The following is a 21,716-nucleotide window of genomic DNA, read 5'->3' on the forward strand; positions in this document are numbered from 1 at the left end:
AGCTGAGCCTGGGGATGAGCATCTCCCCGCTCAGCCTGCTCCTGGAAAACACTCGGCTCTCACCAGGGATCGCTCAAACAGGCAGGGCTGTCCCTGGACCATTTTGTCACAAAGAGATACCTGGAGGAACCCCACGCCTGTTGTCCCAGGGTGGCATCGTGTTCGACCCTGCAAACACCAAGGGATCTCACTTTGCAAACCCCCCTTCTGCCACAGCCTGTCCCTGGGGGCCCGTGGAGCTGCAGCTGGGGAGGGGTCGGTCCCCTCATGGTCAGTGTCACCCTCGGGTACTCACCACGGGGTATTTCCAGACCCACCTATTCCCAGACACAGGCAGGGAGGAGCGGGACGTCGCTCTCTCCCCCGCATTCCCAGGACGGCTCTTTGGGCTGGGAAGAGACCGGCTGTGTTTGCTCAGCCAAACCCCCAGATTTGGCTCAGCGAGAAGGTCGAGCTGTCCCCCGGCCAAGGGGACTGGAAACATGGGCTCCAGCCAGATACACTCAGGGGGACGACCCCCTGGCCCCAACAGCCCAGCCGAGGTGCCCACTGAGCCCCTCACAGGGCACACGCGGGGCATCCGGAGCTGCGGTGGTGGCCACGACCCCAAGCGATGCGGGGTGGCAGCCAAACCCCCGGCAAACCCCCCGGGAGCTCCAGCCAGCACAGAACATAAAGGATAAAGCCATCGATTGAGGGACAGTGGCCCCGGCCCCTGCCCCTCGGCACAGGGCACCGCCAGCCCTTGACTCATGTCTCCAGACACTTCAAAGGGCTCTTTGTCTGCCCCCAGCACCGGCCGCTTGCCTGGGGGGACAGCGACATTAGCCCACCCTTGGGGACACTGCAGGGCTTGGGGACAGCAGGAACGGGGCCGTGTGCCCACAGGGACCTTCTGCACGTCCCCACAGCTCCGCTCACCCACACCAGGCGCAGACCCATCCGGAGGGGCTGACCGGGGGAACACGTGTCCCCCCAGCATTGAGCCAACACGTGTGGAGCCATCAGCCCAGACCCCCCAGCCAGCCCGTGTACCCGGGAGCTGATCCCTCTGAGGGAACCTGCTGCTCTCACAGCCCCAGCCTGTCATTTAGTTAATTGATCCTTGGATAAAGTCCTACACATTCCCAGCTTCCCTGGGAGGTTTGGATTCCCCCCGCTTTGGCATCAGCTGTGCTCTCCCTGCAGGGCCGGGGGAGCGCAGCCGGAATCGGGTTGCAACCTTCACACGTTTCCAGGCGTTCGGAGCCGCGATTCCCACCACGAAGGCTGGAAAGCTGCATCTGCCGGGGCCACCTAAACGGAGCCGCACGGCAGCAGCACAACGCCAGGAGGCAGAGACGGGGAGGCACCGGGGTGACCCGCGGGTGGGCACAGCGTGGGGACATGGGCATAGTGTGGGGACACAGGCACAGAGTGGGGACACAGGCACAGCATGGGGACATGGGCATAGTGTGGGGACACAGGCACAGCGTGGGGACACAGGCACAGCGTGGGGACTTGGGCAGCCCGGGGGCTCCTGAAAAGAAGAGGAGATGAAAGATGTTCAGAGCCGGAAAAGAGAAGAGGAATTTGAAACCTCAGGGCAGAGAGGACAGCGATGCTGCCGCAGGGATGGGGCAGAGCAGGGCTGAGTTACACCCGCTGCAACTGGGGGGAAAATCAGCGACATTTCCAATGAAACAGGAGCTCCTGATGCATGGGGCTGTGCAGCTAAACACGCTGTTCCAGGGAAAAAAATCCCACAGAAACACTTAAAATATTTGCATTAAATACCCAACAAGCCTATCAGGATTAATAGCATTACAGTAAATTCCAGACAAATTAATAACCATTAGGCCGTCACGTAAAAGCACTCCTGGAGCTGGCTGGCCTCAGCCTCCCTGTAAATCACGGTGTTATCAGTAGCCTCTGCTCACAACCCAGAGCTCCTTGTGCCAGCGGTACCAACAGAACCACCCGGACGCGCCGTGTGTCGGCACCGCGAGGCCCCGCGGCCGCAGGATGAAGCTCACGAATAAAAGCCACCAAGACTCCATACTATATTGCATATTGCTTTTTATTTTTGGACTTATAGTATTTCTTGCAGTCTGAAAGCAGCGGGATAAAGGTGTTTGGGAGCTCAGCTCTCACCTCCATGCTATTCCCACAGGACAAAGCTCTCGGAATGGTGCCCGGGGGAAGATGCTCTGGGGTTAGTGGAGCACTGGGGAGGATGCAGCTGATTTCCAGCTGCCATAAACTCACCGCATGATCTTCCCTGATTAATCCACCGCCCTGGCTTGGTTCCCTCCCCGTTCCCACCCACCAAAGCAGTTTTGCATCCTGGGATTTGTCCCTTCGCCTGCGTGCAGCTGGTCCTGACCCCATCCCATGCGCCCCAGCCCGGCGGGCACAGCAGGGACGGGGGTTTGTCCCCACTGCTGCCACCGGGACAGGCCCCTCCAGCCTCGGCTCCCGAATGCAGTGAGGATGAGAAAAAACATCCCAAAACCATAAAGGATGAGCAGAAATGGGTGCAGAGAGCGAGAATTGACATCCCCACAGCAATTACACCACATCTCCCGCCAGCGCTGAGCACGCCGACCTCTGCCATGCTCAGTCCCAGAGATTAATTACCAGGGTTAATCACGGCTGTAATAACTGGCTTAGTCAGCATTACCACACATTCATCCTGCAGCTTCTTACCTGGAAAAACAACCCCTGGTTTTCCCTGCCCGTTCACCGTGCTGGGCTGGAGGAGCTCCCGCCTCCCTCAAAGGGCTTTTTTCAGCGTGATTTACCTGCTTTTTTCAGGTTATTGCTGTTTTTCCCCTGCCCTCCCGCTCCTTTTGGGTGCGAGGAGGCTCCTGTGGGCACCTTGTCACCCCCAAAACCTGTGAATGTCCCCCCACAGGGACCCGCGGGGTCACCACGACTCCCCTTGGCAGAGCTGCGGTTCCACCCCGGCTGTGTAGAGCAAAGAGATCGCCAAGACTCGGTTTCCCACCTAAGGGTTGGCTGACACTCAGACAGATGTTTTCTATAAATAACGAAATAAGGAGCACACAAGCTGCAGAAATAAGAGAAGCAAACCCAATTAGGTTGGAAAAATTATTTGCCAGACTTTCAAAAGGCCTGTGGTTAATCATCTCGCAGGGTACGTCTCTATTAAAATAACAGAGAGATTCGGGGTCCCGGGTCAGCCCCTGCTTTGGGGCGAAGCCCGGCCGTGGGGCAGGGAAATGCATCCCCAGCCCTGTCTATGTCCACTTCAGAAACAAGAATGTCAAAATCTGAGCCAGAAAAGGGGATTTGCCAAGGGAAGAATGGGAAAACAGCTTTGGAGTTTGTTTGATTTCCTATAGCAATGATTGATTTTTCTCCCTTTGCTCTCTTGGATTTTGGCTTGGGATCGGGGCTCCCCGGGGACCGGCCTGCAGTGTAGCTTTCACTTAAATGGGCTATTTGTTGCTTTAACTTGCTAAAACCTCAAAAGCCACAACAGGGCTGGGTTGTACAAGCTGTTTCTTTCCTGTCTCAGGTCAAGCGCCAGCGGCACCGTGGGCTCGGTCGCTTTATGCCGGCGGGGTTTGGGCTTTCAAAGAGCCCCCACGATTTGGGAGTTTGTGATTTGGGGGGTTTGTGATCTGGGGGGTTTGTGATCTGGGGGGTTTGCCGTGGGCCAGCTCAGGACCCCTGGAAAGCAGCCCCGACTCCCCCATGCAAAAGCCTTTAAAATAGTAGCGAAAGCCTGTGTGATACACAGATTCAGCCTCCAGATTTGTTTCTTGCTGCTGAATCAGAGAAAGAAATTAACCAGAAACTGAAAAAAAAGACAGAGAAATCTTCTCATGAAGTCATTGAATCAGGGCTGGAAACCATCCGAAAGGCTCGGCTCCGCGGCCGAGGACGGCAAAGCCGAGCTTTGGGCTCCTGTCCCCGCTCCAAGGGCTCCTTATGCATTTTGCATTAAGCAGTAATTGGGTAAAACGCATAAGCAGGCGCTGGCAGGGGAAGGAGCCCGGGGGCGCAGGGGGGTCGCTGCAGATCTCACCCCACCCGGAGAAGGTCCCTGAGCCCCCTCAAGGGCATCCCCAGTCCCCAGGACCTGTATTTGCCCTGGTTTTGGTGCCTCTTCCTGGCCCCAAACAAGCACCCCCAGCACCCCCTGGCTCGGCTTTGGCTGTGCTTCGTCAGGAGAAAAATAAAGTCTTGCATTCGCTGGGAGACCTTCTGACCCAACAAACCCCTGTCCCCCCATGAATCGCCCCCTTTGCTGCCACAGGAGCTCGGGGCGATGGGACCGGGGTCTCCAGACGCTCCATCACAGGTCGGGGCGCCCATGGACCTGGAGCCTCCTGCTGCAAATCAGCCCGGATCCAGGGATCCACCCGCTGTTGCGTGCTGGCTGGGGCCCGGCAGGCGCACTAATTAGGAAAGCCGCATCGTTATCCGAAGCGTGGTTTTCCAAGACCGAATCCATATGGGTTGCTCCCTGGGGAGGCCAAGCTTGTCAACGCCAGTGTGCACAATGCACCGGGCTCTGCCCCCTCCCAAACACGGGTCTGGCCATGGGAAAAGAGGTTCGGGGAGAGCAGAGGGGGTGGTTTGGGGGTAAAACGGGCAATATCGCTCCAGCAAAGCAGTGCCAAGCACAGCACCGCAGCCTCTTTGCTCGTTAAAAGCTGCTTTCCCGCCCCCCCGCGACCTCGCAGCCCTCTCCAGCAGAGCAGGAAGGCTCCAACCCAGTGAGCTGAAAAGCAGAGCCGCAAGAAAGGCAGAAATTCCCCCAAAGGCTCAAACCAGCAAAGCTGCAGCCCCAGGGGTGGGAAGGGGCTCATCAATCACGGCCCCGCCAGCCCCGGGTCCAGGACCTGCTGCCCGTGCAACCCTGACCCCTCCGCAGGGACACGGCCAGGCTGGAAGCGCAGCTGTTGAGGGGCAAATCTGCAGCTTTGGGGCTGGATTTGTTGCTTTTTGGTGGGGAAAAGGCAGCTGGAGGGGCAGGGGTGAGCGGTGGGGCACACACAGTCGCTGCAGCGTTTTCATGGGGGGGTCCGGATGGTGCCGGGTTGTGGGGAAGAGCCCAAACACAACGTGGGGCTGGGTTGAACACAAACCCGTCTGGCTGCTCTCAGCCCGCAGACCCTGCGTGTGAACCCAAAGCTCCTGTGCTCTGGGTGACCCCCCAGGAAGGTCAGAGCCCCCCCAGCAGCCCAGGGGACCAGGCTGGGCAGGCTCAGCTCAGCCTGTTGCTGCCAAGCTGCAAGGAAGGGGCTGAGAAGGCAAAGTGCCCCCCCCACTGCTCAGCCCCATGGCCAGACCCCCCCAGACCCCCTGGCTCTGCCCTATCAAGCCCAAAACACCTGGTCCAGGCGCCGTTCCATGGGCAACCCGATCTGCGGGGCGGAAAGCCGCTCCGGTCGAGCCCACAGGCCAGGGGGGGCCGCCCCCGCCTTGGCTCCCACCCAGGTGGCTGATGGGGTGCGAGCGCTGGAGCCGCAGCACGAACACCTGCCCCCCCGGCCCTTCGCCGCCCCCGCACGGGCTGCTAATAGAATACATTTCTAATGATTACGAGGAAATTTTGGGGTACGGGGGGCATTAGCCAAGCCTGCGAGAGCGCCCAGCCGCCCTCCAGGACCGTCAGCTGCTGCCACGCTTCGCAAACATGCGTTTCCATGAAATCAGGTTAGCAAAGCCATCCGAAGGCTGGCCCAGTGCTTTCTGCCTCCCAAATTTGCTGCCTGGGGGCTTTTCCTCCCCACGCAGCTTGAGCAGCACATGAAAGATTTCGGCCTCTTGTGCATCCAGGCTCCACTGGCACGGAGCGCGATGTGCACGCCAGGTCGCTCCTGCCCCTGTGCGAGCGGCTCCATCCCAGCCAGAGCCATCGCGGTGGTTTTACTGATCAATTTAATTCCATTCAGCGCTGCCGGGTGCCGGGGCGAGAGGCTCGGGCGGCTGCAAGCCGAGCAGTTTCTGTGCCAGCAGATCCTACCGTGTTGATGTTGCCTGTTGGTAATGATGGGACCGGGATGTAAATACGGGGCATGACCCAGTAAAACGTCACCGCGACACGAACCCTTTTCATCTCCAATTTGTCAGCTCAGCTCAGCCCTGGGCAGCCGGCGGCATCGCTGATTGCTGAGCCCAGCAGAAACGGGCTGTTAATCCCGTCCTGCTCTGCGGGAGATGGAACCAGCACCGCCCTGCCCTGCGGCACCTGGACCCACTCTAAATGACCTTTTTTCAGTAAAGGCCATTTTTTGCCCTGAGGTTGGTGGTTTTAGGGCGCTGGGGCTGCACTGGCCGCCTGCAGATGCTCTGCTGTCCCGTGGGATGATTTGCAGGTAAAATTAAAACCTTGCTTTGAGAAAAGCGCTCTCCACCCGAAACGCACGGAAGGGCTGATGGCTCCAGCCCTCCCCGACTCACAAACACTCCCTTGCCATAGCTTTGCTTTCCTGGGGTTATTTCTTTTCCCTGAGAGAGTCCGGTTGCCTCTTTGGTTATTTTTATGAGGTTATTTGCAGCCTTGGAGGGTTGGAAGGGAAAGCAGAGCCACCCATCCCCAGCTGGGGCCTGGGGACAACACCAGCCAGAGCGGAGGCCCTGGGGACAGCCAGATGTGACACCCTCCTCCCAGCACCAACGGGACCCATTTCCAACCCCCCAGAGCAGAAGCAAGAAATCTCTTTTCTCTCCCATTTGGCCTGAGAAAAATAACTGAGCCAACACAGAGAAACCCAAAGGAGATGAAGAAGCATCAAACCCCCCTGTACTGCAGCAAAGCAGGACTCGCTCACCCCCACCCAGCCCCCAGTTTTCCCAGTTTAAAGCTGATTTTTGCTTACAGAACAGTGCATTCCCAGCCACATCCCCATTGCGAGATGTGGGGCTGCAGCTCCCCCTAAACCCCTGGTTAGCCCTGGGTTTAGGCAAAGCCTCACCAAACTGACTCCTGAGGAAACCTCACAGGTATCTGCAAGAGGAAAAGGGCGAGGGCAGGACCAGGAAGGGCTGCAGGGGGACACACAGCAGCTCAGGCTGTACATCCCTCTTAATCAATACCTGAATTAATTCTCCGCAGCTGTCAGGCGTTTGCAGGCTGGGGCCGCACTCCTGGCTCTCTGTGCCAGCTGCTCTCCCTGACCCCGCTCTCCACTGTCTCTCCAGAGCATCCTCTCCCCACCAAGCATTGGGATATTTTGGTTTTGGCACTCACGTTCCTGACAGCGCCGCTTCACGTGCACGTTCCTCCCGCTCTGCAGCACTGGGGGGGCCCCGGGCAGCTCTGTCCCGCGGCATCTGCTCCTCCACGAACAAAGTCCCTTCCCTTCAGTGACGAAGCCTCTGACACCGGCCTGGCATCCTGCGAAAGCCACCGGGACCCCACGGGCTGTGTCTCCTGTGTCGCTGCCTCTGTGTATGGGGATGTCTGTGGTGGGTACCAGGGGAAGGTGCCCAGCGTCATCCATCGCAGACACCGGCAAACCCACCGCAGACACTGGCAAACCCATCGCAGACACTGGCAAACCCACCGCAGACACCAGCATCACCCATCACAGACACCAGCATCACCCATCGCAGACACCGGCAAACCCACCCCAGACACCAGCATCACCCATCGCAGACACCGGCAAACCCGCCGCAGACATCGGCAAACCCACCGCAGACACCAGCATCACCCACCGCACACACCAGCATCAGCCACCACAGACACCAGCATCACCCATCACAGACACCGGCAAACCCACTGCAGACACCGGCAAACCCACCAGAGACACCGGCAAACCCACCGCAGACACCAGCATCACCCATCACAGACACCAGCATCACCCACCGCACACACCAGCATCAGCCATCACAGACACCAGCATCACCCACCGCACACACCAGCATCACCCATCACAGACACCAGCATCACCCACCACAGACACCAGCATCACCCATCGCAGACACCGGCAAACCCTCCTTGCCGTGTCTGCCGGTGATGCTGCCGACAGCCCCCCCGCACACCTGCACCTCAGGGCACTGCAGCCTTTCTGCTTGAAAAGATCTTCCTCCTTCCCAGCCTTTCACATCTGTCTGATTTCCATCCGTCCTTCATTCTGCTGAGGTTGATAATGTCTTGTGAAAAAAATGCTTCCAAAGCAGAAGCTGCGTTGCTGGAAAGGCGCTTGGGCCAGCGGGAGGTGTCTGCCAGGGGCCCCCCGGTGCTCCGCACCCCGCGGTCTCAGCAGAGCTGAGCCCCCCAGCACCCCCAGTCTGAGCCCTTTTCCCAGCGCTGGTCCCACTAGAGGGCAACAGAAACCCAGGAAAAGAAAAAGGAGCTGAGCAGCACTGCCCAGGCTGCCCCCAGTCCAGAGAAATCACCCCAAATTAACCTCAGCTACTCCCTACGGCCAGGGCTGCTGTCCCGGGAGGGATGAGCACTGGGTGAGGTGGGGGCTGCGTCCTCCTGCCCCCCCAAACCAGCCCCTGCAGCCACAAGAACATCCCTCCCAGGAGCCGCATCCTGGGGAAAAAGAGGTTTCCCAAAGCGCCAGGAACACACGCGGAGCATTTGGGTTTGGAAATGTGCGCAGTCTGTGTTTCTGCAGCAGCCCCCGGAGCCTCATCCCCATCACTGTGACCCCCCCATCCCACCTGGGACGATCCTGGGGAAAAAGCAGCAGGGACAAGAGTTTTCTTTAGACATGCTGGAAGCACCACCAGCCTTTCCCACCCCTCCCACCCCAATCCCAGCCCGTCTCACAGCACCAGGACATATTTGCTGGTGTTTCAAAGGAAACCTGTCCCAGATGCTGCCCAGGACTCGCCTGGATGGTTTGGTTTCCACCCTCGAGGCCCCATTTCTGCACGGGAGGGGCAGGAGCCCACTGTGCTCAACAGCCCACTTGGATGGGCCACGTGGGCTGGGACATGTCCCGGAGCTGACAGGGACGTGTCCCCGAGCTGATGGGGACATGTCCCGAGCTGGACAGGGACACAACTCCAAGCTGGACAGGGACATGTCCCCATGCCGCCCGGGAGGGTGGAAGCTCCAGCTCCATCTCACCACGCTTGGGCTATTTCAGCAGCTCCGGGGGGAGCCATTGCAACACCAGACGAGCTCAGGCAGCTCCTAAATCAGTCCTGCTTTATGCCACTCCTGTCCCCAGTTGCCTCCAAACACCAGGAAACCCAGAAAGTCGCATTAAATCATTTTTATCCCTCGTTCTTCCTCCTCATCCTGAGCCGTGCTGACCCCAGCTGAGCCTCGTGGAGCCATGAGAAGCCACAAAGCTGCTCCCAGGAGCATCTCAGCCCCAGCAGCGGGTGGGACGCAGCCAGGACAGCACAGGGGACATGGACCCACGTCCCCATGTCCTGCAGCAGTGGCAGCTCCGGGGGCTGCGCGGGAGCTGTGGCACTTGGAGGGACTGACGAGCAGGTGACAGCACAGGCAGCTGGAACTTTTATGAAGATCTTTTATCGAAATCGCAGTAGTTAGAGCCGTGCAGCCTATTAAAGGTGCTCAGCACGCCACTGGGGCCAGGACAGTGTTAGTGCTATTGTATTTCCCCCAATACAGTGTTCCTGCTGGTTTTAGGAGGCCCCAGGGTCCATCCAGCACAACTCGTGCATGAATATTCTAGAACTTAACAGCCCTGACGACCAGGAATCTTTTTTAGAGGGTTTCAACGTTCCCTTGCTCCCTTTGGTGTGTATTTGCTGGGGAAATGGGGCTCACCGGGCTCCTCACCCCATGCTGGTGTTGAGGATGTGTCTTGTCTTCCCTGCCCCAAAATGCCACCGCTCCAGGGGAGCAAGTGGCAGCAACACGGAGCAGGCTGCTCATTGGGAGTGAAAGGTGATTCTGCCCCCAGGGAACTCCCGTGGGCTCTGCCCGAAATGGTGTTTCCAACCTGCTCCTGATGCCCAGCGGAGCCAGGGGCCACGGGCAGCTCTGTGGGCAGCAGCCACCGCGCAGGTTTGTCACCTGCCTTCCTCCCCCCAAACCGCAACAGAAACCGCCCTGTCCCGGTCCCAGCTCCGCAGCGGCGTCGAACGCTGGGCCCGTTTGCGGTGCAGCCGGGGGGGTCTGGCGCTCGACACCAGCGTCCTGCAGCTCACAACCTGCTCTCCATACCATCCTCAGTGTCCCCCGTGCCAGTCCTGTGCCACCACCCGGATGCTCCTCCGCTGATCCACGGGACTTTGTGACATGACGGTTCTCCAGCCCGCTCATTGGGTGCACCCACACAGGCCCCTGGGACCCCCCCGAGCCCCTGGGATCCCCCCGGCTGGTTTCCCCGCCGCGGGCAGCAAAGGGTTACGCGGGAGGTGTCGCTGTGTCCCCAGCACCTGGAGGGGAGGGAGCGGGAGGGGACGGAGCGAGTTTCAGTGAGTCTCCAACAACAGCGAGGAGCGGGCAGGGAACCGGCAGGGAGCGGGCAGGGAACGGGCAGAGAACGGGCAGGGAACCGGCAGGGAGCGGGCAGGGAACGGGCAGAGAACGGGCAGGGAGCGGGCAGAGAACCGGCAGGGAACCGGCAGGGAGCGGGCAGGGAACGGGCACAGAACGGGCAGAGGGCGGGCAGGGAACCGGCAGGGAACCGGCAGGGAACCGGCAGGGAGCGGGCAGGGAACCGGCAGGGAGCGGGCAGCGGAGCAGCAACAGCAGCGGCCGCAGGTGCAGCCGCCCCCGGTCCGGCCGAGCGCGGCGAGAGCGGCCGGAGCCACCATGGCCCGGGGGGGGCCCTGAGCCGGGGACATCCCTGCCCCTCGCTATCGGCCCCCGCTGAAACAGAACGGAGGGAAAGGAGAAAAACCCACCCGAACCCGCTCGGAATTGGGGCTCTGGCGAAGGCGGCAGCGGCTGGAAAATGCATCTTCCTCGGAGCTGCCTCCTCCTCCTCATCCAGGGGAGCATCGCGCTGCTGGTGAGCGCCGGGCTCGGGGGGGCTGCAGGGGACGGGGGGACTACAGCCGGGAACGTTCCCCAAATCCATTTGTCCCCCTCCCCCCCATCTCCTGGAAAAACGAGCATCCCAAAACTTCGGGTATTTCGCAGCAGACGGTGGGTGGGCAAGCGAGGGGGTGCTCGCAGGCAGGGCTGGGGATGGAGGCACCTCCTGAGCACCCTAAAACCTGCACCCCCCCGCACAGCGGTCCCAGTGTGGCTACCAGGGCAGAGCCAGCCAGGCCGCCCTGAGCTCGGCCCCCCCAGGACAGCGGGGGGTTTGCTGGGCAGCACCGGGGTGACAGGGCTTGTCCCCCCAGCCCCGTCCAGGCGGATTTGGGGGTCGTGGGGGTGGCAGAAGCAGTTTGCAGAGCACCCGTGCGGGGCTGGGGGAGGCCAAGGGCTCTCCGGGGTCAGGACCCGCTCTGTGCCTTGCTGTCCCAGCTCCGTCGCTCCAGCGGCCCGTGGCACAGGCTGGGGGGCAGAGGTGGAGAGGAAAGGCAAGAGAAAAGGGAAACACAGGAGGAAGGATGGGAGAGAGGGTGGCTGGGTCATGTCTGGAGAAGTGGGGGGACTGGAGAGCAGAGCTGGGCAAGGGGGGCAGGCACCCAGCACCCATCTCTCAGTGTCCACCATCGCTGTGCACAGGTGATCCGTGACCAAGAAGAACTGGGAAAAGGTGCAGAGCAACGTGAACCCGAGGCCCGGGAGAGAGCGCGGGTGCAGGAGACGAGGGGGCCGCTCTCGCCAAAGACCCTGGGAACTCCAGCCCTCCTGCACAACACGACCCTCCTGGAGCTGCTGAGCAGCCCTCGGGAGCTGTGGGGTGTCCTGGACAACCTGTCCCAGCGGGACCCCCCCCCACACCCCAGAGCACAGAGGGACTTGGGCTCAGCTTCAGGCAAGCTCAAAAAGATTTTTGGCTGGGGAGATTTCTATTCCAATATCAAGACAGTGAAGTTGAACCTCTTGATCACCGGAAAGGTGGTAGATCATGGCAATGGCACCGTCAACGTCTTCTTCCGACACAACTCTACCGGGCAAGGGAACATCTCCGTCAGCCTCGTCCCCCCCAACAAGGCGGTGGAGTTTGACCTGGAGCAACAGATCTTCATCGAGGCCAAAGAATCCAAAATCTTCAACTGCCGTGTGGAGTACGAGAAAGTGGATCGTGCCAAGAAGACCACGCTCTGCACCTACGACCCGTCCAAGACCTGCTACCACGAGCACACACAGAGTCACGTCTCCTGGGTCTGCTCCAAGCCCTTCAAAGTCATCTGCATCTACATCACCTTCTACAGCACGGACTACCGGCTGGTGCAGAAGGTGTGTCCTGACTACAACTACCACAGCGATGTCCCCTACTACCCCTCGGGGTGACGCTCTGCCCGGCTCGGGGTGTCCCGGTGACGAGCGGGTGCGGGGGGGCGGGGGGAGGGACGGGGACGGTTTTGTAAGCGGGGACGGGAGCGCGGGAGTCCCTGGAAACCAGAAACGAGGAAGGAAGAGGAGGATTTTCCATTTTCCCCAAAAGCTCCAATGCCAGGAGGAGGAGTTTTAGGCTGTGGGTACCAGCATCGCTAAGCCTGGCCTGGATCCGCGGTTGGTAGAGCCTGGTCTGCGAAGGCAGGGTCTGAATCCGGGACACAGAAAATGGGACAGAAAGGCACAGTTGGGACTCGCGTTTCTCGGTACAATGACGGGTTTGGCTGGATCCAGGTGACGTGGCCCTGGGGGCGGGTGGAAGAGCCCGGGGAGGACCTGGGTGGGGGGTGAGGAGGGACCTGGTGCCCCTGGGGGCTGTGAGAGTCCCCAGGCAGCTGCAGCATCTCCCAGTGTCCCAGTGCGGCAGAGTGGGACCCAGGGCTGAGCTTCCCATGTGGGGATGGGAACGGGAGCCAGAGGGACCTTGCCGGAGTGTCCCCCCCCCAGCTCACAGCGGCATGGGGGGCGCTCAGGGAGCCGGAACTGTGAATTGGCAGGTAGAGCAGCCCTGGCGGAACCTGTCAGATGTGCTGACACAATCCGTGATTCATGCGTGTCCCCTGACACGCGCTGATTCATGCGTTTGCCCTTCATCTCCCCCGAGCTCCGTCCCGCCGGCCCCAGCGCCGCGCACGGACGCTGCGCCAAGGGGAGCTCTGATTGTGGCGTTTAATCGACTCGGAAGGGAAAAAAAAAGAACCAAAACCAACAGAAAAACAAAACAAAATCACAAACCACAACAACGTTGTCCTTGAGAGAGAAAATAAAGTTTTCCCGGTGGCACCGAGGCAGGTGAAGTGTTTTCACTGAGAGGAAGCTCCGTCTCCGTGGGGAGCAGCGAGATGAACCGCTGGGGTGGGGAACGCGGCCCAGCGCGGGTCCCCGGCCCGAATTCGGCTCCGTTCACACACAACCAGCACTGGCCGCTTCCAGCGAGCGGCGTTGGGTCCAGCTCAGTCCCGCACCCACCGCTCGGTTGCTGTTGCTCGTACACGGGCTCATTCTGCACCCCCCGAGCTGTTCCCAACCTCCCTTCCCCAGGTACCAACGCCAGGCTCCTGCTTCTCTGGACGCATTCAAGACCAAACCAAAGCGGTTTCCCACCAGCCCTGCATTTCCCCAGAGCCCCCCCTCCAGGGCAGCTCAGAAACCCCCCATGGGGCAGACCTGGGGCTGGGTTTGGTGCCTCAGCCCCCACACGTCCAATTCCTTCTGCTGGCAAAGTTTCATTATTTGCACTTTTACATCTAGACTGAGGCCTGTTCCAAAATACATTGAGCGCAGAAAGGCTTTTAGTGCAATAATCAATGAGGAGACTTTTACTGCGAGAACAGAAAGTTTAAAACGCTCTGAGAGCAGCGTTTCAGAAAATAGCCAGAGCCATATCTGCCGTGGGGGGGACCCACCGCGAGCCGTCTCACAAAGTGTGTCCCCAAGGGTTCACGCTCCGCTGAAGGCAGGAGCACGGAAAGCCGCATTAAACCCCCTTCTGGCAGCACAAACAAAACCGACACACACAAAAGTTGCTCATTTGGAGAAATTTCAGACAATCGCCACGGGAAGCAGCCGGGGGAGCAGGGAACCAGGCGACAAAGGATGCTCCATTGTCAAAAGTGCTGCGGAGCTGCAGTTACTAGGAGACCAGGACGGGCCATTATTCGGGCTGGGAGAAGAGGATTCCTGCTCGCAGAGTCACAACTTGCCACAGAAAATGCGGGTTTTGCTGAGCTGGAGGGGAAACAACACAGGAGAAAGCCCCCCGGCCACTGAGTCCCCTTGCTGCTGGTCCTGCGCATCCCCCGCTCACCGGGCAGAGCCCTCGCTCCCGCTCCCTGCGTGAAACCCCCACGCCACACCAGCAGAATCCAGGTTTCGTTTCTTTCCCCATTAGCAGATGGACATAAAATAGATTTGGGGGTGGGGGAAGCTGAAGTTTATCCAAATGAAGTTCCACGAGCCGCCAACTCCATCACAAAGGAAGCGGCGTGTAATGAGTGCGGAGAGCAGGCTTCAAGCCCTGGGTGACGGCGGGTTCAGCGCTCGCAGGCGGGTTTGCAATTAGAGCCCATCCAGCTATAAACCAGCCCTGATCATCCCGGTAACGCGGTGGCCGATCGCTTTGTCTCCGAGGCAGGAAAAGCCCTGATGGGAACTACTTACCGCTGTCATCTGCAGCCGGCAGCGAGCGCTCTCCATCTCCAGTAATTAGCTCGCTTCACTTTGTTAATACTTTTTCCTCTTCCCCACAAAATCCTCCTGATTTAAATTTCATGAGCCTCCGAGCTAACCTGGGCTTCCGCACATTCAGGAGCCGCTTCCCAGCACAGCCTGCTCTGCCCTCCCAAAGTCAATCAGGAGCCCCCAGCCATTAATTGCACCCATTAGGGATGGTGGGGACCAGTCCAGCCCAGCATCCCCCCAGTCCCCGCTCTGCTCTCCATCCCAGGTGGATCCTGTCACTTCCAGCTCCTCCAGCCTCACGGACTGATGTGACAACCCTGGTTCAGTGGTGGCCGTGGCAGGGTTGGGTTCATGGGTGGACCTTAAAGGTCTTTTCCAACCTCAACAATTCCATCGTTCCTTAAAATGCTGTTTAATATTTGGGCCATTCTCGCATTAAGATAATTTCCTCAACTCCGCACAGCCCAAGTGCTCCTCCATTAGTTTTGCCTTACACTATAAAAAATAATTAGGACTAATCAACCTCAAACAAACCTCAATCCATCTCTCTGTAGGTAACTGGGTCCTCTTCTCCCTCTCTAATCTTGCAATCGATCAGACTTTGTCTTTGCACCGTTCCCTGTTTACCACACCAGGAACCAGCCTTGGATTCAATGGAGTCTCGTGTCCAGCTGCCACCTCCTGGTGCATTCCTGGGGCTTTGGGAAGGACAAACCTGCCAGGAGAATGGGATTTACTGCAAATTTGGCACAACCGAATCCTTCTCACCGCTGCGACGGCTTCGAGGCACCAGCCTGGGGTCAGGAGGGGTTTTCCAAACATCTTCAGCAGGTTCCAGCCAGACACAAAAATCTCGATTGAGAAGGAAGTTTGCTCATGAAAAGCTCTGGTTGATGAGCAACAAAAGGTTATTGTCACAAGAGCAATACTTGACGTGAGAGCTTCTTCAAGTTTCCAACCTTAGAGGTTTCCACCAGAATTTGGCAGGATTTGGAGGAATTCCCAGCGCAGTGGCTCTCAGAGCCACTTGGTTACTCAGGAACTTCAGCTTCCAGAAGAACAAACTATTGGCTTAATCACAAAAAAAACCCCAAGAAAATGGGATTTTTAGATGTCACAACAAGCATATAAACCTCAGTTTGTGTTGGATTTCCTGATTTCTCCATGGAGATGGTTTCAGGGCCCCTCTCGGGGTTCCTGTGCCCGCTTTCCAGGCTGGAGCAGCATTTCACCATCGGGCATGGGCAGCTCAAGGTGTTTCCATTTTGGTGGCTCCCGTGTTGTGTCCCCGTGTTGTTAAACTGCGCTAACGACAGACGCCTCTTAATTCCAGGGCATAAATCCTGACCATGCTATTGGCTTTTTCTGATAAACTTAACCAAGTTATTCCAGGCTTTTGTCTAGTCGGCCTTATCTGTCTTTATAAAGATAATATTCACGTGCCCTCTGGGGACGGCGTGAGGCTGCAGATCCTCAAGCGCTCTGGAAATCAGCAGAAATGATTATTCATGAAATCCCCAGTGTTATGACTTGTTATTACACGCAGTCGACTAAAAATGCGAGTGGGCTGAATGCATCATGTATTTGATCTAAGAATTATTACAGTTTTGCCAATTAGACCCAGAACCCAAACACAGGCGCTGCCTCCTCCCCTCGCGCTCCCCCACCGGCGCTCGGCACCAGCTGCCGCTTCACAAGCACCAGCACCTCCCGTCTTCCTGCGCTTTCAACCACCTCCAAGAGCAGCAGGTCCCTGATTGTTTTCCCTCCAATTAGCGGCAGAGCTGCGACGTGCAACATCGCATCACGATAACAACCGCTCGCCCCACCGGCAGGTTTTTCCTGCGCGAGTGGGGGCGGAGAAGCCCCTCAGCATCCCCCTCGACCCCTCGCCCACCCAGAGCCCCAGCCCGCTGGCTGGAGGTTGAGCTGCGCTGCCAAGCGCCGCGGAACCGGCGTCTGCTCCCCGGAGCTCAGCCCGAACACGCTGTTCTGCAGAGCCAGGCCTAGGAAGGACGGGTTTAGTTCCGCCCGAGCGGCTCCCGCCCGAGCACCCATCTGTCACACCTGTCACCCCCACCGGCCCCTCCGGCGGGTGCCGGGGGCCATGGCTCAGCAGCCCCCGGGTGTCACTCACGTACGCTTTGCTGCTGATCTGTTCCCACCCGGATTGCGGGGAGGGTTTCCCCTCGTGTCTTGTTCAATTGCAAACAGAGAGACGAGAAGCGCATACAAGAATAGGGTGTTGCTTTGGTTTTTTTTAAATAGAAATATTCCCATTTAAGTGCTGTGCGGACAGTTCAGACTCACTCGGGTGGCGCAAGAAGCTCTGAGGGCGGCCACGGCGGCAGCTCCGGCTCCCGTGTGCAGGGGCAGCGCTGGACTCACTCGTCCCCATGCCCGGGGGGATCAACCACCCCCAAGGGTGAGATGAGAACAGCGACTGATGTTCACACACACAGTCCTGAACACCTGAGCAAAGCAAATGGGGGAAGGAAGAGATTTTAGGGGAACATAGGTCCGAACCTGCTCAGACATGGGTCACGTCTGTGTGTCTGTCCCTTCCTTCAGGACAAAGGACAGGCTGCAAACCACCCCCTGCTCTCCAAAATAAACTAAAACCCCTGAATAAATGCACCAAACCCCATGCAGACACCAAGCAACCTCCCCCAGCCCCAACAGAGCCCCCGCCCAGCCGGTGGGCAAACCCAGTGGCTCCGTTTGCAGCTGGACCGGCCACAGTGGCTCCAAGACGTGGCAACCTCAGCACCAGGGTGACATTGGTGTCCCCAGGACCAGGGTGACATCGCCCAGCGCTGTCAGTGCCCAATGGGTCATTATTGCAAGCATCCACAGGTGCTTCAACCCAATACGGGGAGAGGGGAAGTTACAGGGGTGGAAAACACAGGCATGAGGATTCAGGCCGAAAAACAAGAACAGGCTGTCAAGAGGCAGCGAGAGGAGGACGGGAATGGAAAACGTGTCTGGTTCGTTCAAATCCCACTAGAGCCCAGCTCCTCCGCAGAGACTTCCCAACTCAAACCGCTTCAAACCCCACACCTGCTTGCACTAAAAAATATGTTAAATAATTCAGTTTTCACTCGTGTGCTCTCGAGCTGCAGAATCCTCCTGGCTGCTGTAGCTCCGTGGTGTTTCAGGGGAAGGAGGGAGGTGGGAGCTGGGACCGGAGCTCCGCGTGCTGGTGCTGCTGCTCCACGCTGCTCTGCCGAGCTCATGTCACCGCGGCGGCCGCGGCACCACCGGGACCGGGCCGGGAGGAGGGAGGGCTGCTGCGCTTCCCGCCTGCCGGGCTGCTCTGATCCGTGGCAGATGTCTCTCCGCTTTCAAGCAGCATCAAGAAGCGCCCGCTTTCATCCAGCCTCCTCCTCGGGAAACTTTCCCATAAGGGGAAAAAGAATTACCTTCTGCGGTCTGCGCAAAGCCCCACAGCGTCGAGATGCGGCTGCGGCTTCACACCAGGCCAGAAGACTTGAATCCCGGCTTCTTCTGCTCCCACTGCTGCCGATCACACAGGCTGTAGCCAGCAGGAAATCCCTTGTTTCAGGCACCGGGGCTCTGAAATTTTATGTCTTGTTCAGAAAATTACAATAGCAACAACAGAACCAGTGAACCACCTAAACAGAGATTCCCCACCGGACTCCACACGCTGTGGGACGACAGCGAAATGAAGAAGCAAAGCTGCCCATGGCCCCAGAGCTCCCGTGTCCACAAACCAGCCTGAGGATTCTCCGGTGCTTCATCAACCGCCTGAGCTGACCTGAGGACATGGGTTTTACCTCCTGTGCTCTCTCTTCTTGCCTCCAATATCCAACATCGTCCCACTGGGACGGTGACCAAACATCGAGATACCCAGAGTCTTCCAGTTCCTATTGCTGCCGTTCGCCTCCAAAGGCTTTAAAATGTTTGCACCCAGCTCACATCAGCGTTTGTCTCAGCTCCCCATGAAGTGTGACTGTTGTTGCATCTCTCGTTGCCCCAGCAGGTGCTGCTCACCTGGCAGGTGGCACAGGGACGTCCCCGGGCCCAGGGACGCTCTGGCTGGCGGGAGGGCGGGTGTCTGGCTCTGCCGCCGGTGCCCAGTCCTGTGTTTGCAGCCTCTGCTACAGCAAACACGGCATCTTAATTAAGGGACTCGTTGGCTTGCTGAACTCAGACAGATGGGATCTTAATTCAATTAGTATACTTTAATTACCTATTATAGTAGGACTTCAAAAAAATGGACACAAGTGGAAGGTTTTCTGAGCAGCTGTCAATCCCAGCGCACTCTTATCAATGACGAGCAGCAAACGCTGCTCAGTGGGTTCTTTCTACCACTCCTGCTCCTCACCACTAAAAACAGCTGAATTTTATCTACAGGTTTTGAAATTTTGCCTGATCCTTCCTCATGTATTGAACACAAACAGCAACACACACAAGCACATCTGTTGGAAAACAGGACGTCGCGTCCTCCCATCACCCCTACAGCAAGGACCATGAAGAAGATCCACAGAGTTTTGCTTTACACGTTACAACCTGCCAGCTAATGCCAGTAAAAAGGCCTGAACCCAATGTAAGAATAAGCTTGTGTTGGGACACAAGGATGTGCCAGGTTATTCCTTCTGGTCTCTTTCAAAACTATGCCTAAGAAAAGCTTTGCACACAGAGATCACAGCTGGGATCCATCCCAAGGCGTCCATCCCTATAGCTGATCTGAGACAATAGGGGCAAACTGGTGCTTAACAGGTGCCGATGGAAGAAACCTCCCCCCTGCTACTGCTTTGTGCGAACTGCTCGTTCCAGGTCTGTTTTATCACACGGGGGTGTTTGCGTCTAGAGCCAGAGCTGAGCTTTGGAAGAACATCCCTGTTGATCCATCCCAGAGCACCACGAGCACTGGCAGGTCTCCCAGGTCACGACGCCAATGTCCCCAAACCCGCACCCCCCTGCTCTGCCGTGGCCACGGAGCTGTGGCCTCAAACCAACATCCCGCTCGGCTATTTTTGTCGAGCGTTCTGTTGTCTGGCAAAAACTCAATAATAAGCAATAATTTTGCCAGCGCCACCTGCCTAGAGGAGCGAAAAGGAGTTCGTGGGAAAGAAAGGGAACGCGGACGAGCTGCAATGCAGCACCGAGCGGAGCGGCTGCGGGAAGCTCTCAGCACCAAAAAGCCACCGGACCCTGGTGGTCCCGGCCATGGGGGTGTGAGCAGGAGGATCCGAGCACCGAATGTTCGCTCCTGCGCCGGGATCACAAAGCCCGGGTCTCTCCGCAGGGCTGGGCAAGCGCTCCACGTCCCTCCAGTTCAGCACCCACCACCTCCATTCTCTTTATTTTTTTGCCATTGACTCTTTTCAATTATTCAAAGAGGAGCCCTCCATTTCATCTCCACTGCCTCTGATTTTTCACCTTTTGGTGGAATAACTGCAATCCTCTCTCCACCTCTTCCCAATTTACCCCATCAATTAACAGACTTCCTCAAGTGATTTTAATAATTCAGTCTCAAAGGCTGATGCATGAAGTTGGACCAAGATGCAGAATCCAACCCCAAGTTTAACCCAAAACTCAGCTGATTCTTCTTGCCTGTGCTTTACCCAACAAACCACAACCACGTTCGAAGGCCGCTGTGCGTGGAACCGCTCCTGCTTTATTTACTGTATCTATTTTCCAGAAGTCTCCCAGGTCACTGCAGTTATTTCCCCTACTATTTAATGGGATTTTTCCCTTTTTCCCAGCTCTCCCCCCGTCTTGCCCGCTGTGTTCCCGGGGGGGTCAGGCCGGCGCTCGCCCCCGCGCACCCACCAGTTCAAAGTTCACTTGGAACGTAACGCGGGCAAGAAACCGGCAACACAAAATCTGCTGCAGCACGTGCCTGGAATCGCAGCCAAAGAGCCAAGTGGGCAGCAGGTCAGGAAAAGAAGACACCCTCTATAATTAAACATCTTCATATCAGATTAACCAAAAAAAAGTCATTAGAAATAAATGAGTTAAGTGATTCTGCAACACAAGTTAAACGGCAGTCACAGGAGAAGGACAAACTGCACGGCCCAGCCTGACTGAGATAATTATTTTAGCAAAGCTTATTGCAAAATAAATTGCACGGAAGTTGAGAAACCTTCTGAAATTGTTGTTTTCAAAAAAATCTTTGGCTCCTTCAAGGAAGCAGAGGATTAAAAAAAAAAAGAAAGGAAAAAATAAAGCAAAAGGAGCGAGCCGGTATTGTGTCCTCAGCAGCAGTTTGAGCAGCAGAACAAAGGCAGGCAGAGTTTCAAAGCACAGCAGCTCTCCCCACTCCGCTGTTTGTTCTGCTCATGAGCAGACAAGCTGTTCCCTTTCATCTGGAAAAACTCACACAATAAGAAAAATACCTCAGTAGAATGCGAGTCTGTACTAACAAAGCCCCAGGGGCAGCAGGAGGAAATCTTCCGGCCAGCAGAAACGCTTTGGCGCTGGATCCTCAGCAGGCGGCTGCGGGTGCAGAAACGGGGACCGGAGACTGCCAGGTGCCCCTGCCCGTCCTCCTCCTCCTCCTCTTCACCGCGAAGGCTCCGGCCTCGCAGGGCAGCGAGCGGAGGCCGTGGCACAGAGCTGATGGGGAGAGGCAGCAGATGAAGGGCTGGCACAGGGTGAGACTCTGGGTGATGCCCTCGGGGAACACAGGGAATCAAAAGCACGAGCACGGGGTCCAACCTGGACTTGAATCCGGAGCCGTGGGAGCTGCGCTGCGGGTCAGAGCCGCTGGAAATGTCTCTCCGGAAGGTTGTTTTGATAAACATGCCATCTCCTTGTGGAATTCAAACCTCCAACTGTTCCACTGGCATGGACACCTCTGCAGCACCAGCACAGGCCACAGATTGCGAGTTAACTTGAATTACATTTCAGATCTGGGGAGGGTGGCAGTGGGAGGTTGATGAACAGTATGCTCTAGCTCTGATGTTGTTACAACCAGATGGCTTCAGCTTATCATTTACAATAAAAAACAAACAAAAAAAAAAAGTGAAGCTGACAAATAAATCATTAATTCACCTGCAACTGGCAGGATGTGAGCAAGTCGCCTCCTTCGCAGATCCGACAGCGCATTCCGGCTGCGCAGGAGGGGCTGGGACGACAAGCCCAGCAC

The 21,716-nt window shown here is 57.6% G+C and overlaps 1 protein-coding gene and 1 long non-coding RNA gene across 2 annotated transcripts; one reads left to right on the forward strand and one right to left on the reverse strand.

The window, feature by feature from the left end:
• Positions 1-2,041: 2,041 nt before the first annotated feature.
• Positions 2,042-8,566, reverse strand: LOC110363150 (uncharacterized). The gene is made up of 2 exons (XR_010467786.1): positions 8,005-8,566; positions 2,042-7,407 (listed from the first exon to the last, which is right to left on the reverse strand). It is a non-coding gene; the product is annotated as an uncharacterized LOC110363150 (long non-coding RNA).
• Positions 8,567-10,430: 1,864 nt separating this feature from the next.
• NXPH3 (neurexophilin 3) lies at positions 10,431-13,205 on the forward strand. The gene is made up of 2 exons (XM_005508273.3): positions 10,431-10,913; positions 11,582-13,205. The coding sequence occupies exons 1-2, from the start codon at positions 10,857-10,859 to the stop codon at positions 12,311-12,313; spliced, it is 789 nt and encodes a 262-aa protein (XP_005508330.2). The 5' UTR covers positions 10,431-10,856; the 3' UTR covers positions 12,314-13,205.
• The last annotated feature ends 8,511 nt before the right edge of the window (positions 13,206-21,716 follow it).

This window comes from Columba livia, chromosome 23 (genome assembly GCF_036013475.1).
Source record: "Columba livia isolate bColLiv1 breed racing homer chromosome 23, bColLiv1.pat.W.v2, whole genome shotgun sequence".
Taxonomy (NCBI): domain Eukaryota; kingdom Metazoa; phylum Chordata; class Aves; order Columbiformes; family Columbidae; genus Columba; species Columba livia.